General features: G+C 41.6%; 1 protein-coding gene across 2 annotated transcripts in view; it reads right to left on the bottom strand.

The window, feature by feature from the left end:
- Nucleotides 1–16,334, bottom strand: part of PDGFRA (platelet derived growth factor receptor alpha) — a 35,667-nt gene that overhangs the window by 7,653 nt on the left and 11,680 nt on the right. For both annotated transcript variants that reach the window (XM_080385943.1, XM_080385944.1), the window contains exons 4-18: nt 15,390–15,653; nt 14,523–14,653; nt 12,951–13,122; nt 12,658–12,847; nt 12,012–12,127; nt 11,404–11,530; nt 10,213–10,406; nt 9,654–9,748; nt 9,411–9,543; nt 5,332–5,436; nt 4,510–4,620; nt 3,742–3,895; nt 2,457–2,623; nt 1,194–1,309; nt 491–613 (exon numbers count right to left, since the gene is read on the bottom strand). In XM_080385943.1, coding sequence (XP_080242069.1) covers nt 491–613; nt 1,194–1,309; nt 2,457–2,623; nt 3,742–3,895; nt 4,510–4,620; nt 5,332–5,436; nt 9,411–9,543; nt 9,654–9,748; nt 10,213–10,406; nt 11,404–11,530; nt 12,012–12,127; nt 12,658–12,847; nt 12,951–13,122; nt 14,523–14,653; nt 15,390–15,653 — 2,198 coding nt within the window. The remainder of the gene's footprint in view (nt 1–490; nt 614–1,193; nt 1,310–2,456; nt 2,624–3,741; nt 3,896–4,509; nt 4,621–5,331; nt 5,437–9,410; nt 9,544–9,653; nt 9,749–10,212; nt 10,407–11,403; nt 11,531–12,011; nt 12,128–12,657; nt 12,848–12,950; nt 13,123–14,522; nt 14,654–15,389; nt 15,654–16,334) is intronic.

Below are 16,334 nucleotides of genomic sequence, written 5' to 3'. Positions count from 1 at the left end.
GGCTACTGTTTATGTTTAATTGCACTATACACAGAGGTACCAGGTTTATAAGCGATGCTACTATTTGCTCCCCACCAAAACTGATTAAACCATAACTGTATTCATTTTATCACTAGCAAATGACCAGGCTGATTGAAGGTATGATACAAAAGCTGGCATTGCTGATCTAGATCCAATATGTCATTGATTGGTGTATCACTATACTCCATGTCATAGTGACAGTTCCTTAATGATTTGTCTAGTCACAAAACTTGCCAGTTAAAATGTAAACCTGCGAAGTACTACGTGTGGCCAAGTACTTTTTGGCTTTGAAGCAGAATTAGGAAAGTTACAGTAATTAATGAACTGAAGAAAAATTGTTCTCAGGAGTCTTCATCCCAATAGTCAATTAGCGTAACCAACACTGAATGGCAAGAACATTAAATAGCATTTAAAACTGACACCTCTCATTTCAGTTAAAGTAGAACTCAGGAGATTAAGAAGTACATACGCTGCCCTTGGAGACATAATTGGAATCATGCATGATGTCTCTAGCCAGCCCAAAGTCACAGATCTTCACAATTTTTCCTTGAGCCAGGAGGACATTACGAGCTGCCAAGTCACGGTGCACACACTGTATGGAGAAAAATTAAGTTGTTCAAGGACGTGCTAATTCCACAAGGGCTATTCCCCTGCAAAGATCCCTGGAAAAGATCTGTTCACTTTTTGGGCACAGTCTTAATAAGATCTTCCACTGAACAGGCACCTGTATTACCCTACTAACTGGGGCAGGGAAGCACCAGTCCTCAGAACCAGCAAGGGCTCATGCAGATGCACCGCAGTGGGGAGGAGACAAAAGTGATACCACCCTTTCCCCTTCTACCCATCACGTACTAATGACATGTCTATGCTTCTGACCATGCTGGTCTGTGGCTGTATGGACCCTCCACCCAGACCCTGCCTAGATCCACCACCGTCTCTGGCACCCTGACTCCATGAATGTCACAGGATGCGACAGGAGAAGAGGACTGACTGCTGCTTTGATTTTTCCACCCGTGGTGATCTCATTTGCCAGGTAAGTGAGAAAGCTGTCTACAACCCCAAAAAGAATATGATATTGTGTCACGTTTTCAGAATCTAAATGGAAAACCACAGTCAGAGATGAAGACATTTTTACATTTTCTTTCGTTTTACCGACTTTTTTATTTACTTACATTTTTGGAAGCCAAGAATTCCATTCCCCGTGCAACCTGGTAGGTGAAGCTCAGCAAATCCAGCAGGCTGAGGCCCTCTGAACTGTCATCTGAAAGAAGGTTTTTGACTTCTGATTCTATTGGAGAAGAGAGAAAAATGTGTTTGTGCTGTGGAGCATGAAAGCAGCATCCATTTCCTCCTACCCATAATGATTCTGAGCTGATAATTTTAACAGAGTAGCATGACCAAACCAGTTTTTTTATAATAACTAACCACTTTTAATGTCTGCATCAGTCACTGACACATACTGCTTTCTTAAAAACATCCAGTATTAAATATAGGTTTGGGGTTTTCTCCTGTCTGTATTGTTTTCCCCACAGAACTGCAGGAAAAGGTGACGTTTGAAAGGTTCACTTAAGTTTTGTTCAGCATGTTTACAATACTCAGTGTGTGGTACAAAAACATTTATTTAGAGGTGGTGCCTTTGTTAGGTTTTTGTACATTCTTATCCGTTTGCTTTTGCTGAACACTGTTATGTTTCCCAGCAAGCATTCACTGGGAGTAATCCAATACCAGCAAAAAGGGTCAGAAATGCTATGGCAAGATTTCTCATTTTTTATGAAAGATGTCAGCAAAAAAACAGTCAAAATTCAGTGATTCATCCACCCCGACTGTCCTAGAGCGCTGCATGAGTACATTAGTCTGCCATGTAAATCTGGGACTGGATATGGTTCAGTTTCTGAGGCCTTCAGGCAAAAGTGATGATGCTTATTTTTAAAGCAAAGCATATTTGGTTTCTGAAAACGGGGCTGGGGAATGGGATGCATTCATTATCTTCATTACATAACCTGGGAAAGTATTTGGGAGTGTTCTGCATTTGGTGTCAGTTAATGTGAAATGTCAGTGGAAACACAGCAATACAAATGGCTACTATTATTGTTCATTGCTATTGCTCAAAATCTTGCAAACTACAAGACTGGCAAAGTCTCTGCCCCCCAAGAGTGCCTACAGCCCCGTGGCAGAGCACAGCCTCAGCGCTTCAGCATGGGAGCAAAGGCACAGCCGGACCCCGCTGGTCCCCTTCTGCTCCAGGAGCAGATACTCCTACCCTCAGAGCATCATGAAGAACACAAGCATAAGCTTTTAGCTTATAGCTTGTACTCACACACTTGCACAACACAGCTGAGTAGTTTACGACCATGCAGAGGGCAAAAATAAGAGATGTATTTATGCAATAATTACTTGTATTAATGATGTATGCAGAAGGGACAATTCTATGTTACCTGACATAGACTTCTTCTTATATGAAGCAGGCCGATCATACACAGATCTCTGAATATCAGAGTATTTGGATCCCTCCTTCCTTTCCAGCATTGGCACATACTGAGTGGTATCAGCTTGTTTCATGTCCATGTATTCTCCAGTGTTTTCAAATGATAATATCACATAACTGAAATTGGAAAAAAATAGGGGTGTATCAGCTGGTATTGCCCAGGTGACTTCCCTGCCACAGCACCCTGTAGATCTAACAGTTCTTTTACAGTGTACAGCTGCATTGCTGTGAAATACAAGAGCTGGCTTCTTGGTAGAGAATACGTAAAGATCATATATTGTAACATAAGCATATATTATCACGTATTAGTACATGTTACCATGTATCACAGTAGTCAAACACAAGCGCTTCAGATTTATCCTTTTGTCAATAGACAGGTATGTAAACATATATTGTCTAACCCCAAAACCACACTGAATCCAAGTATTACTACCTAGGGCTATTAGTTCAAGGTATTCCAAAAGATAGATGTAATTAATTCACCCAAACAGTTTGCATCAAATCCAGTCCTGATGAACAAGTCCATGCTCAGATGAACAGTCCTGGCTGCACTCAGCTACTGAGTCAGTTGTTCTATTTGCCTGAGTGATTTTTTTTAAGGAATCTCTGTTCACCTTCTGAATCCTGACTGATTTTATGACATTGCTTTATTGCTGAATGTACAATGACAAGCTTCCTCCACCATCATCTGGAAAAAGCTATGGGAACATTAACCATAAGGAAACTGTTGAGATGGGCTAAGCCACCAGTAGATAAAGGAGAGTATTGAGCCTGGAGAACAAACACTGCCACATTGTTTGCAGGGAAGGAGGTTTAGGCAGCTGAAATGCCCTAAGCAGGGAAACAAGGAAACCACGTAGTTGTGCTTTACTTTTAAAACTTTAAAAGTACTTTTAAAATGCAAAAGGATGGTTTTACAGAAAAGAGGAACACTGGGTCATGCTTTATTAATAGAAATGTTCTTTGAGACTTCAGGATGTCTGTGGAAAACCCACAGTGGCCCTGGAACTTCAAGCATCTCTACACAGGGAAAACATGGATCTAGGACACACGTCAAGGAGACTGAACAAAAAGTGCTGAAGCCTTCCCAGATCTATGAAACCTGATAAATAAAAGCCTAATGATAAGAACTAGGGAGGGCTCTAAACCAATTAATGAGAGGAATGGAGTAAGGGTTAATAATGACATCTGCTTGAGTTGCAGGTCATACTTTTTTTTTTCCTGTTTTTTCCCACCTTCTTGTGCTTTCATCAGCTGGGTTCATTCCAAAGATATCCAAATCTTTCTTTGGCTTCTCTGGGTGTCGGTTCAGGAAATTGTCCCTGTTCTTATGCAGATAGTTCACCAAATCACCATAAAAGCAGTATTCAGTAATGATGTAAATAGGACCTGATAAAATAAAGCAAAATAATACATTCATAAGTGAGGTCTTGAAATAAAGAAAGACAGAAAGACAGAAAGAAAGAAAGAAAGAAAGAAAGACAGAAAGACAGAAAGAAAGAAAGACAGAAAGACAGAAAGAAAGAAAGAAAGAAAGAAAGAAAGACAGAAAGAAAGAAAGAAAGGAAGACAGAAAGAAAGACAGAAAGACAGAAAGAAAGAAAGACAGAAAGACGGAAAGAAAGACAGAAAGACAGAAAGACAGAAAGAAAGACAGAAAAAAAGAAAGACAGAAAGAAAGAAAGACAGAAAAAAAGAAAGAAAGACAGAAAGACAGAAAGAAAGACAGAAAGAAAGAAAGAAAGAAAGAAAGAAAGAAAGAAAGAAAGAAAGAAAGGAGACTCAAAAAATAGTAGAAATTAGAATATAAAACAAAGAATTTGTGAGTTAATACATTTTTATTTACTAAGTTACAACTGCAACAACTACCAAATATCAAGTAGGTTTGTGAAACCTTTTATTTGTTTATATTTATCGTTAAATCCTTTAATTGAAATTTGTGTGCTTGTTAAACAGTGAATGATGGCTCCACAGCAAACCTCCGTTTTGTCAGCCAAACTCACCTGATTTTGTACAAGCTCCAAGCAGATTCACAATATTCAGGTGGGGGCCAAGGTGTGTCATTATCTTCAGTTCAGACATGAGTGCCTGTTTTTCACTGGATCTAGCTGTAGCTGTTGAAAAAACACACCAACCACTCAGTGAGAGCAATCACCTTTTTCACAAGAACAAACAATTTCTCCTTGCTTTCCTCATTAAAGCATTGCTACCATGGTTTCTTGAAGAAGACTGTCCTCTTTACTTGACAGTGGGCTTTCTTAGGACTTGGAGAGGAGTCACAAATCACTAATAAAGGACTCACTTAATGCAGCTCAACAGCTGACACAGTCTGTTTTTCCCTCTCCAGGGGTATGGTGTATTGCCCAGGTGGCACAGAGGCATTTTATAAGCTGCTCATTTCAACACAAACAAGCTCTTCATGGCTCCTTCAGAGACACTGCATCACATCCTCAGCTCTCATGAACCTGGAAATCTTCAGTGAACTTAAGATTATCACACGAAGCCTGCCTATTTCTCTTTTGTTGTGTAGCTTTCATTTGTTCACAGACTTTCATGGTTATTTTATCTTTTTCTGAACTTGCAGAGTTATTGTGGCTGCTACAGTCCCTACAGGTAAAACCAAACCCTGGATACTTTCAGAAGCCTGGATACTTTCCATCTTGAAAAGCCATGAAGCAATCTAAAGTATAATTTTAAATTTCAGTCATTCCACAGTTCACTTGCAGCTTCAGATGTGGAGAATCTATTTATACACAAGCAATGCCTGAGTAACCCTGTGGAAACGTGCCCTCCCCAGCCTGGGAAATGGAACCGCAACAACTTACGTTTCAGCATTTTCACAGCTACTTTCATCACCGGTTGAGAGCGACTCAATCCATATGCAGTCCCTTCAACTACTTTTCCAAAGGCACCGGAACCAAGGATTCGACCTGAACACAAGGGAAAGCATTACTTAGTTCTGAAAGTAACAGCAATTCGCCTCATTCCCTTCTGCCATTCCTCTATGAGTTGTGATCCTTGTGTGGAAAGAGCACACTCACTTAGCCAGACCACTGGTATTATTGTTATTACTGTTGTTGTTAAACAGAAAAGGCAAATATAAAATGCCATTATTAAGTACAATCCTTAAATAAAAACAAACAAGCAAACAACAGGAGCACATCTGCACATGGGAGGTCAACTCATTCAAATTCGTCTCCTACTGTGCCCTGCTGCCCTCACTTAATCCTTTCTAATCATTTATTCTCCGATGTTTGAGTTGACTTCTCTACCTCAGTCAGCACCTGATTACAGTGCAGTTGTGTCTTTTACTTAAAAGTCTGAACTGAACTCCTCAGCTGCAGTTTTGGGCTGTAATATCAATCCTGGATACATCTAGCAGCATGATAGACTGAAGTATATCAACAGCACATTTAGAAATAGGCAGGCAGGACCATCAGTGCTCTGCAAGGAGCTGAAATACATGTTGATCACATATGAGGGGAAACTTCTCTGAAGTTTAATGTACAAGTGTGTTTCATATGCTGGAATAAATTTTATTGCAAATTTCCAAGTGCTGTAATGAAACAGCTAATGTTTATACACACTTTACTCTTCCCACAAATCAATTTAGACAAAAATTTTGGATCATCATAACCTGTCTCCTGATATGGATACAGTGTGCAGAAGAATTGTGCACAGATTGAGTGAGATTTTAGAGAAATATGAACTGCACAAACATAATCCAAAATACTATATTTCATAGTTTCCATATTGAAGAGCAAGTTCATCAAGGCAACACTTACTCAGTGAACAAACCCATATATGAGCTCCAGATGCCAGGATATTTTCATATTCCTGACAAGCTCTCTATTTTATTTTATGTTACTTTTTAACTTGCAGCACAGAAAGAAGTAGTGACTTTTACTATGGAGATATATGGCATTTTGTCTTTTGACGTTCATTTACAGTTTGAACCCGCCGCCTTTTACGCTTCTGAAGGTGTTATCTGGCATGCAACACCATATGTTATCCTCTAGCTACAGCCCTCACTTTTATTGTATACATGCTTTCAAAAGAAAATTTCCAGCCAAATGATATCTACACCATTAATAAGCACAAGAAATGGTTAAAGAACGCTTAGCTGAGTTACCACTGAAGAACCTCTTCAAGACTATGACAGCGTAGTTTGTCATGCATACAAAAACTATGTGATTTCTTTTCAAGATTCTTGTGCTCTGATGGTTATTCTTCCTAATCAGGATGTGAGAAAGCTTCCCACTAAATTTCAGACTAATTCAAACAACCTGAGTCTGAAATTTGGCCCCTGAAACTTTTCAGACCAAAAGTCTGGGAACCATATGGCAGGATGCAGCCCTTCAGAATGCAATGGCATTTGCTGATGTTCCTTGATCTTCTTGTCTTCATAAGCCAGTTCCTCCCCAAACCATATTGTCAGCTGAGCACAAGGTGCACATCTCCCTCTCCATCACCTCTGCTGAGCCAGGGTGCACGTGGAGATGGTGAGAGCGCTTCCGCAGTGGTGGGGAGCGATCACTGCTATTTCCCCTTCTCACCCCTCTCCGCAGACATAGCCCAAGCCCCATGTGTTTTGCACCTGCAATGTGGAACCAGGTGGGAGCTGACTGCTCAAGGGCTGAAGGCATCTGTAACGCCATCACATTCTTGACGTCGAGGCCTTCAGCGGAGCCCAAAATTATAGCAGGTGTTTATTTTTCTCAGTATAAAGACACCGCTGTGATCTGCTTGCCAGAGGAGCAGCGCTGCTTCTCTGCCACAGAGGGACTGTGCAGACACAGCAAGAGCTCTGGGCTCCTCAGGCCAGCACAGGTACAGCACCTGGGGGGGCTGTTTCAGCCTCTGCACCCATCCGTAGAGCTGGTCTGCAGCGCCTGTCGGAGAGGTGCTTTTTTTCTGCTCGGGGGGCCACAAATACAAAGGTGAAGTCTGTGATTTTTTTCCAGACACAACCTTCTCAACTGTGTGAGAATTTCTTTGGCTAAAATTGAACTGGGATGATCAGCCCACCCCAAATTAAACCAGAATTGTCTTTGCCTACATCAAAAGCCAGTCAGGTGACAAGCTTTGTAACCTACATCCGGCTTCTAGACTCTTGAGAAATTAGGTGCCACATCCCTAAATGCTGTGTAACCTTTCTACAGCCACCCCAGCATCCCAAGAAACAGCAGCGCTCAGACCCCACTCCTCAAAAGGCCCTGCCCTCTGCCCCCTCGGCTGAAGGAGGGGGTCCAGGTCCTGCCGGGACCTCGCCACTTCCCAGCAGAACCAGGAGAAGGCAGTGGCATCCAAAGAGCTCTCTGCGCTACCGCATTCCTCGTTCTGTTACACATCTCCCAGGCTGGCGCTGGCTGCTAAGAGCTTTAAACAGCAGCGCACTACGTACATTGTGGAGGGGTGATAGCAAAGGAAAACTTGCAGTGTAATCCAAATTTATCAACTGAAGCTCCAGCCAGCCAATGTTCAGAGTTGGCATTTAACGCAGCGCTGCACTCCAGGCCCTACTAGCTAGAAAAACAAATAAATGCCAGCTGGCTTACACAGCTAGGATGGGAAATGCTCATCTGGCTGAGCCAAAATGGGTTAGTACCCTGCTTCAGAGCCTCCCTGAGCTGAAGGTGTAATTGCTTTGCTGTCATCTCCCACTTTGATATGAGAAAATCTGCACAAACCAGAATTATCAGCCCCAGGAACAAAAGAGGTCCCCACCAGCAAGCGTTTCATATGGCAAAACTGCCAGTGGGTAGATGTTAACCATGTCAAGAAGAATGCTTGTGCAATCCAGATTGCTAAAAGGACATGTAGCGTTAGTTTTTAAAGCACTTACTATCCCGAATATGCCTGTAAACAGGAAGGCATTGAAGTAGGCTGGTGCTCATGAGTCAGATGGAGACAAAGTCACAGTGGTGGTCTGTTAACTCAGATCTGACAAATCCTATTTAGGCATATAATTAAAGTCTGGGTTGTAATAAAATAATTCCATTAATATCCACCCTTCTCTAGCTTTCAATTAGCAACGGGAATTTAATTACAGGGTATCATTCCTGAACAGAAAAATTTGTGCTGCTTCTTTCAAGAATGAACATCAATTCTTTCTCTGCGATGGGGAAGGGGAACTACACTAGGGGAGTATGTGTCTTAAAATATATCAAACAAAAACCATATTTCATCTTCTTATCCTGTATTTTGTGATACAACTTGGCGCACAGATACCTCCAAGAGAGGAAAGCCTTGTATATTTAAAGCACTACCTGGATAGAGCATTAGAACTGCCAAATTGATATAAATGACAGATCGGGCCAGCCTTGAAGAACTAATTACAGTTGGATTCTGTATGAACTCCAATGCAGGAATAACGAAGCGAGAAAGCAGAAGGAGAAGGAGGAAGGCAGTAGCCTCAAAAATAAGTTATGCAGTTACTCAGCACTGATATGTGCACAATGTGGATTAATAACTTAAAAAATATTTTTAATAAAACTACATAACTACTTGCAGATTTCCCTTGGCCTCTGCACAGAAGTATATAAATGTCTTGCAAATAAAAACCGCTGATGCATTTCTTGTGGGTGGCTTAGCAGGAGTGAGTGTTGAAGAGGTCATTTAATGCTGCGAGAGGCCCCCTAAGCCATGTGGACGTGAGCACTGCATGCAGGGCATGTGGAGGAGAGCTGGAATGGAGGCGCAGGAGACTAACACAAGAAGCTTAAGGCTGACACCAACGTAGGGGAAGGAGAGGATGCAGAAAGAGAACAGACAGGTGCAGAGAGGCTCTACACTTCATAGCCATCACTTAGATCGCAACTCCTGGTAGCAGGGACCTCAGAGTTACCCTTAATCGTCTTTCTCCCCAGAGAAGGATGAGATTAGTTCCTTAGAGGAAACTTACCAAGCACTAACCCATCTCGAGGAAACTCCCATCTGGAGTCATAAGGCAGCTGCATTGGGTCCACATAAATGTATTCGTGGCCATCAGGGCTAATGGACTCAATGACTCTCCATCTTATCTCATACCTTGGCTTCTGCAAAGGATATTAAATGCAAAACCAACCATTAGACCTGTGCCGGACTTCAGAGCAGTTCAAAAGCCAGCAGGGCTCAGCCTCCAAACCAAAATACTTTTCTACATTACCTGTTTCCATATGATGACCAGGACAATCAATGAAATTATCACAATCACTAACAGCACTAGGACTGCAGCAGCCACTGTTAGTTCTGATCGCAAGGCTGTGGGGTAAAAAGACAGACTCTGTTTTCCTCCTGAGCCACAAGGAACATGACACACACAGAAGACTCCCACCTCCCGTACCACCACAGTCCCCATGTCCTGCAGATGTGGCAGGGGCAGTTGCTGAGGCTGGTGACTGTAAAGTCTTTCCAAGCCCCAGGCTGCTCTGCCTTCCTGTTTCAAAACAAAATGCAGAGATTGTCCAGAAGAACATCTCCTAGCCAGTGATATCACAAAATTATAAAATGAATCATGGAACCGTTTAATAAGCGAAAACCCAGATGCACCATGAAGACCTGTAGAATGCCTCATCCTCACATGTCCCAGGGTAGGAAAGAATGTATTTCCATTTATTTTTATCTGCAACAATTCCTATTTTTAAACTATTAAGACTGGACTGGAGTGTGTTATAGAGGGGTCAAACTGGCTGTGGTAACTTCACAGAAGGACAAAGTGAACTCACTGGGAGCCACAAGCTTCAGTTCCCGAGTAACAGCACCAAGGTCATTCCTTGCCACACACCGCACAGCCAGGGTTTCCTCTACCTTCTGGAAGGTCACCTGGCTTTCCACCATGTTTTTCTCATCCAGGTGGACTTCCATGTGTATGTCAGAGATATTGTTAGTCAAAAGAGCCCATGAGGTGTCATTGCTGCACCTACAGAGAAGAATAACAGGGGAAATGGGCATTGAGCGTAGGTATGGATAACGAAGAGTGAAGAGAACAAGAATCACCTTTCCCTATAACTTTCTTCTGACAATGATCCTTTTAAAGACCAGAAATGCTTAAGACCGCCTCTGTGGAAAGCCTGCATCTTTCTCCCCTCAGAATAATTTGCCTTCTGATCCTCATTGCTGCTGCTGCTTTGAGGGCCTGACAACGCAGCCCAGCCGGTCTGGTATAGATAGACCTTGGTGTCACTATGTATCCCATAGAGTTATAGTACTGGATGGATCTCTGTTTCTCCCTGAACCCTTAGTGCTGTACAAGGCTCCCTGGGGCAGGACTAGGAGGACAATCATCCCACCAAGTAGTAAGAGGTTTTAGCACAATGAAAGCAGAACACAGCTGGGAGGTGCCCAGGGCTCCTAGCCTTCTTCCATGCATCGTCTCCCTCTCCTTGGCAGATAACCTCCCAGGGAAAAAACAGCCTCCCAGTAGCCACAGAGAGAGCCAGTCTAGAGCTAGCAAAAATGGGAGTAATTACTCCACATGTCTAAAATACTTCGAAGGTAAAAACCATAATTAGGCAGAAAATAATTACAAGTGAAAATTTAGAAGCACGCAAGAGCATAAATGAGGCAGATTGAACTATCTGAAATGATAAGAACTCCCTGAAAGGAGGAACAGCTACTTCCCGAGATCTTTACTCAAACCGGGACTATGAAATCTGCTGAGTTTGCTTATTGAACACAAAGTTTTTATGAGAGAAACCTCCTGAACTGATGCACTGTGTCTTCTCCTACAGGATGCAATAGGAAGGGCACTGATAACCTCTCTCGAAACAGAAGCGACATGCCTCCAAAAAGAAAAAAAATTATCTAGACCTCACTGGCTCTTGATGAGGAAAACATGGTATGGTAACTAATAACACTAAGCTGATCAAGGACACAACAAGTCATATCTTAAATAAGAAAGTAACCACTCCTCTTACTTTTTAATGTCCTTGCAAACCAGCCATTCCACATCAGGAAGCGGGGTCCCCTCTGCCAAGCACCTCACCGTCTGCCCACCCGCAGAGCCATGGTGATCGTCCACAAGGTCTAAGATCAGTGCTGGAACTGAAAAGGAGTCAAGAGTTTGTCAGCATATTCATTGGGATCTACAAAAAAACAGCCTGAAATTTCAAATAAAGCAGGAGAGGTGTTGTTTGGCTGGCAGCTTAGCAACTCCTAGAGACCCAGGCTCATCCAGGAGGTCCTCATCTCCTGCAGGACAGAGCAGATCCTAGGCTAAAGCCATGAAAAGGAAGTGCTGCGGTTATGCCACGTCCTCATGTCATACTAAATGAGCTATCATCCCCTCTGTCAGCTGGAATAACTTAGGCGGGAGGATAAAGTTTCTTTTTGGCTCAAGGCCAGCTCAGAAGTGAAAGCCAGGATCAGGGTAGGAGAGCTCCAAGGACTCGACACGCACACACTCCTCTGGACGCTCCAGCTCATGCCTGTCTTATCCTAATACACCAGGCAATCCAATGTGTAAGTGGATCAAGTCTTTGCTGTGTGCCATCAGTTCTGGTGGTCAAGGCTCTGGGCTCCTTACCTTGTATCAGCAAGGAGAACGTGTATCTTTTAACCTCATCTTCATTTTCAGCAACCAAAGTATAGTATCCGCTGTCTTCTTCCTTGGCCCGGATCAATTTTAATATACTTTGAAACCTGCAGAAATAAGAAGTTTTGTTTGTATTTTTGAAGCGGGCATAAAAAAAAAAATCATTTTGGTGCAACATGTAATCTGGGTATGTAAAGATTATAACGTAGTGACATTTAGCATTTCTAGCATGACTTTAATGACAGTCATTACTTGAGCGGTAAATAACTACCAACACGCAAGTGAGAAACAAGTGGGCGTAGTTATATTCTGCAGGGATCTGACAAAGCCCCTGATATTACTGGAAATATTACTGGAAATAGCTAGAGATTATTGTTGTGGAGTCATGTTGGCGGGACTCAAGAGGCTTACTGCACAGAAACCAGGATTTCTATGGTTTGGAGAGGTTAATGTTACGAAGGGAAAAAGAAGAGGCAGACTAGGCATTGCCCTTTAGAGTAGAAAAAATTATTTTTAAACGCCACTGAGGAAGAAGTAACAAATTGAGGTGGAAAGAGAGAGCAGGAGCAGTGCCCAGGTTTCTGGAAAAGAAACTCAAGTCAGCACGGCAAAGTAAGGGTCAGAAGAATATTTTTACCTTGTTTCCTGCACTCTGTTGGAACTAGTAACAATCTCAGTAAGATTTTCGATCAGAGTCACATTATCCTTCAACCAGTACATTTTTGGTGCTGGGTATGCCTGCACATCGACGACAAAATTTTTGACTTCGTGTAGATTGACAGCCTCCAGAGGGCTAAACTGGGGCTCCAGGTGAACAAAGCCTTTGTCTGTAAATGAAAAAACCTTGCGTAAACCATGCTGTGCAGCATTTTTCAAGAACGGTGTTTTCCAATGTGTTAATAATTTTTGGACACTAAAAACAGACTATACCATGAACTGTAATGACTACTTTCTTATTTTCCTTAACCTCCTTGGTTGCATGCCGAGCAGTACATTCATAATCCCCTGTGTCTTTCACTGATGCCTCAGGAATGGTCAAGGTGTAAACCAGCTTCTGCGATGGGACTTTGATATCATCAAGCTTTATCAGACCTTTTTCTTTCTGCAGTTTGGAGAAGGAAAAAAAACCTTACTTAAGTAAGCAAGCTGAGCTGAAAGCACACCACTGAGGATCTACGATGCCACTGGAGTGAAAGCAACCATCTAAATCCTGTATGGCAGCAGAAGACTTGTTTACTCAGTCAGGGAGGCATTTTTCAGCCACAGGCACAAAAGGTGTCCCTGTGAAAATACACCCTTCGGGGGTCAGGCACAGAAGGGTGAGGAGGTTGAGAGTATATTTTGTTCACTCAAAACAAATACCATTCAAAGTTTGGGTGAGCAGCCTGAAAAAGCATTTTACTGCTCATGCACTACCTTCTCCTCAGACGTAAAAGCCACCTGAGTTTTCTTTGCTCAGTTACCATGAAGTAGGGTGAATTTTTATCCCCTCCACCAAAAAATAAGTAACCAGTTGCTAGATGCTATGTCCTGCCTGCTAGATGCTATGTTCTGCTTCTTAAAAAAAAAATTATTGGCAAGGAGAATACTCCTGTGAGTAAAATGATGGTGAGAATAGTAGACCATGTTATCACAAGAAGCTGAAAATAAAAATATGCAGGGGCTAGTTTTGAAGGGCGGCATACAGAAGAGATTATGATGTGTAACAGGAAAAATAGAACAAAACCTTCTCGAATTATTTTTCCTCTTGGGCTTTTCACTTACTTAAGTAAAGAGTGGGATTTGGGGTCACAACCAGGTACGCTACAACTACTCCATTCCTTCAGTTACCAGCCTTTTTGTATGGGACTCTCTGAAATACTCCATTGACCGGGACTGGCTCTAACCAAGTTTCGCTAAATAAAAATTTCCACTGCAGAAGAATGTTCCATCAGTTTGAAAATTTTCAAGGTTCTCCAAAAGTTTCAAGGTTTTCTTACCAGACAGTTCTCGTTAGTGAGTAATTAAACTGACTGTAAGAGTCATTTTCATTTACACCTGCACAATGAGGAACAATTAAGACTATGGACTTGATTTTGCGTTGTCCCTTATTATGTCCAAGCACCCAGGGTTTAAGAGAGCCATTTTAGAGGGTCAGACCTTCAGCAACAGAGCTTTATGCAGATATCCAATACATTCCCAGATCTTTCTATTTCCACAACATTTCGTTTTTTGAACCAGCACAAGACCTGAAAGCCAGCATTTCTCCCTCGGAGGATGGACTCCCAGCCGTACCTCGCCTTCCTCTCATGTTTGCATACTTACTAACAGCAAACTCTAATTTTTGAGACTGACTCCTTTTTGTGGTAATCTAAAAATGAAAGAAATTACTTTGTTTTCTCTCCTCAGCTGTCCTTATTCAGAGGAAAGAAGGAAAATTTACAACCCCACCTTCTTCCCCAAGAAGTAACTACAAACATTCAAACAAAACAAAACACCTTAAAAAAAGAAAAAGAGATTTACCACTTTCCCAGGATAATTCCACTGTAAATTTACCACCTCATTGTCAAAGACCACACAAGTTACTACGATGGTCTCGCCTGTTTTGTAGACAGTTTTAAGAGCTTCAATTTCAACCGGCAGCTGTGAAGTAGCTGAGAGAAGAGAGAGAGAGTGGATTTAGGTTTTTTAAATATGCAGTTTTCACATAGTGCAATTTCAGGGGGACATTTCCATTTCACTTCCTCTACTGAGAAATTACCTGGAAAATCCAGTGAATATGCTGCTGACTTATACTGATATAAACAATTTGCATTTAAAGCATGAATTGTACAGGCATTGAGTTCAATCCCACAAAGAAATGATCCATGCATAATATTTCAATTAGAAGTTCCTATCTCAAATGCCCCTGTGAAAAGGCACTCAGTATAAAAGCATTTCCCACTTTGCTAATTAGTGACTGTCTTTGAGAATCCCTTGCTGATCAATAAAAACCTGGGGTTTAAAATATTTGAATCATGCTGTTTTTCAGAATATCCAAAATCCTACAGTTTGAAGCTACTGGGAAACACCATGTCTTTTAAGATATGTTTCAGCAAACAGGATGAAAATACATGGATTATGGAAGACTTTTCTTGCAAACATTTGGGAGAGGAGATAAAGTTAAGAACATTTCATTCTCATCAAAATTGTATGCAACTGCTAAATAAAGTAGCAACTAAGTAACTGGCAATACTGCCAGAGGAGCAAGGAGCTCATCATCGGGGAAATATCCGATATATCCCAGTGATGCTGGTGCTAACAGGGCTTTTACAGTGTGAGGAAAGAACTGGGTTGAACATTGTAACTTCTTTTTTCTTTTTTTTTTTTTTTATGAACAAAAATAAGTACCTCTTAAAATATAGATGAGGAACTCATCAGACTTGAACTCCACGCCTTTAACCATTGTTTTGCATGTATATGACCCCGCAGGGAAATTCCCTATGAAGCCTTGTTTGCTGTCATAGAAAGCATAGACAGCCTTGTCTAAACTGTTGACTAAAGTCACTGGAGCATTTGGGTCACTTGTCCGACAAGGTATAACAGTGGGATCCCCTTCTTCTACTAGGATGAACTGGTCTTCTGGTATAGAAGGAACAAAAGGCATGTCTGGGTCTGTAAAAAACAAGAGGTAATTTTACACTGTCTCGTTTGTAGTAACTCCACGTACAGGAATTGGATAACAATGACTGATTATAGATTGTAAAATTTATTACCCCACTTTTTCAGAGCTTGCAGGTAGGGCATGGTAATTGTGTGTGGTATCTCAGTTCTGCTATTTGATGTGACATTTAGCAAGACATTTGACCTAAGCACAAAACAGGAAAGGTCTTGGGCTCCTTTGTGGCAATTCAGGATGCAGAGCGAAAAATACAAAAGATCCCCCCACAAAAAATGCAAAGTATTATTAATCCCCTTAGACCTGCTTCTGACATGTTCCTACAGCGAGGGCAAAAGTATGCCAAGTGACAAAAAGCAAGAAAATCACTTTTGGATGTGAAAACATTCATGCAATTGCTGGGGACTAAAGTAGAGATGACTTCACTTCACCATAGAAAACTCTATCAAGATACAAGTACGGCAAAGATTTCAGGGAACAATTTGGACTAAAACACCCTATTTTTATGACACAAGATTTTGTACTTAGGTGTAACATTCACCACCAAAAAAAAATCATTACACATCCTCCCTTTTATTGGCACAAATCACTCTTCTTCAATTAGATGTTTTTTCTTCCTTTGATAGTAGTAGCTGTCTCCTAACCAATACATAAGCAGGGGGGAAAGTTAAAAAGAA

This window comes from Falco punctatus (genome assembly GCF_963210335.1).
Source record: "Falco punctatus genome assembly, chromosome: 1".
NCBI lineage: Eukaryota > Metazoa > Chordata > Aves > Falconiformes > Falconidae > Falco > Falco punctatus.
The sequence above is the reverse complement of the archived record's forward strand: the minus strand, read 5'-3'. Positions and strand labels throughout refer to the sequence as shown.